Source organism: Rhagoletis pomonella, unplaced genomic scaffold (assembly GCF_013731165.1).
Source record: "Rhagoletis pomonella isolate Grant_MI unplaced genomic scaffold, Rhpom_1.0 Rhpom_scaffold_00007, whole genome shotgun sequence".
Classification (NCBI taxonomy): Eukaryota; Metazoa; Arthropoda; class Insecta; order Diptera; family Tephritidae; genus Rhagoletis; species Rhagoletis pomonella.
The window spans coordinates 36761373-36762665 of NW_023458561.1; the positions used below are offsets into that span (position 1 = coordinate 36761373).

The 1293-nt window shown below is 37.1% G+C and overlaps 1 protein-coding gene across 1 annotated transcript in view; it reads right to left on the bottom strand.

The window, feature by feature from the left end:
* The window catches only part of LOC118743796 (nuclear pore membrane glycoprotein 210), a 120466-nt gene that overhangs the window by 114766 nt on the left and 4407 nt on the right, over positions 1 to 1293 (bottom strand). Inside the window, exons 7-9 of the mRNA XM_036476560.1 lie at positions 932 to 1042; positions 437 to 565; positions 142 to 341 (exon numbers count right to left, since the gene is read on the bottom strand). Coding sequence (XP_036332453.1) covers positions 142 to 341; positions 437 to 565; positions 932 to 1042 — 440 coding nt within the window. The remainder of the gene's footprint in view (positions 1 to 141; positions 342 to 436; positions 566 to 931; positions 1043 to 1293) is intronic.

Here is a 1293-nt window from a genome sequence, read left to right on the forward strand (position 1 = left end):
GCTAACGATGTCAAAATATATTGTATATTTTTCACTTCAATGCCAATCGGAAGTGACTGCTCGAAAGTTTTGGCCTGTTAAGATGAAGATATATCAATCAAAATCGTTTTGTAGTATACCAAGCGGATAATTGATACTTACAATAATCAAATCGCGTCCTAGCGTATCCTGCGTGCGCACAACACCATCAGTAGAAACCTTGACTATGCCGCTGCTATCGCTATCCAATTTATAGACAACATCATCCAAGTTAGCTTTCAGCTGTATAGTGCTACGGGGCGCGACTAAAATCCAATCCATCGTGATGTGCTTGGGCGACTCAAGTTCCAAAATTTTGAATACTATAAGGGAAATTGTTTCAGTATTAGTTTGAGGTTAGGTGAGTTACAATTGTTAATTTTCTTTGCACTACTTATGTATATATGTATGTACTTACCAACAACTTCGACAGAGTTTGATATTTTTTGACCGGTTGATAGTTCCACAGTGGCTTGAATTTTAACCTTGCCGGGATTTAAAGCCTTTATACGCACAGATGTGAGATCTAGACTGTCATATTCAACACCTGTAAGCAGAGTTCAAAAGCAATTTCGGATTATTCATGTGTTTATCAAGCCTTTTTCTTTTAATACATATAACTAATAATAATTTTGTCAGTTCCGTATCTGTGCTTCAACGCTTACTTTATCGTTCAAGCTCATCAGAAAACATCATTGATTTTCTACGAATATTTTGTGAGCATAATTTGCTAGTCTCAAATAATATGCCGTATCGGAATATTCGCTCCATTTTTGTTAAATGCGTTCCTTAGACAAATAAAGGATTAGCATTTCCTTTTAAGATATGGAATTGAATTGTACATATTTGTTTCCTATAATGCTACTCAGCTATTCTACCGGTAAATACACATTATCAATGAGTATTCGCTTACCAGAATCCGCAAATACATTGTAAATGTCTACCACATCCTGTTGATTTGTTGTCCAAGTCACACGCATGTTCTCCAACGTGCCCAACACCATGGGTGAGAGATCAGGCACACCTGCAATTATTAACATTTACATTTGTACCACTTATCTTCCATACAGGATAAATACAAAGGTAGCATATCATATCATTTGTACATGCATATGTACATATGTATAGCTACTAACCCCAAACAGCAGCCGGCATTACTGCACCGCTACGTATGCGCACTAAAGGTGTCTTCACTTGTATATTCACAAAAGGTACAACATGCACTTCCACTGTGTCAGCGGATATGACCACTTCTTTGCCATTTCCGGGATTTGT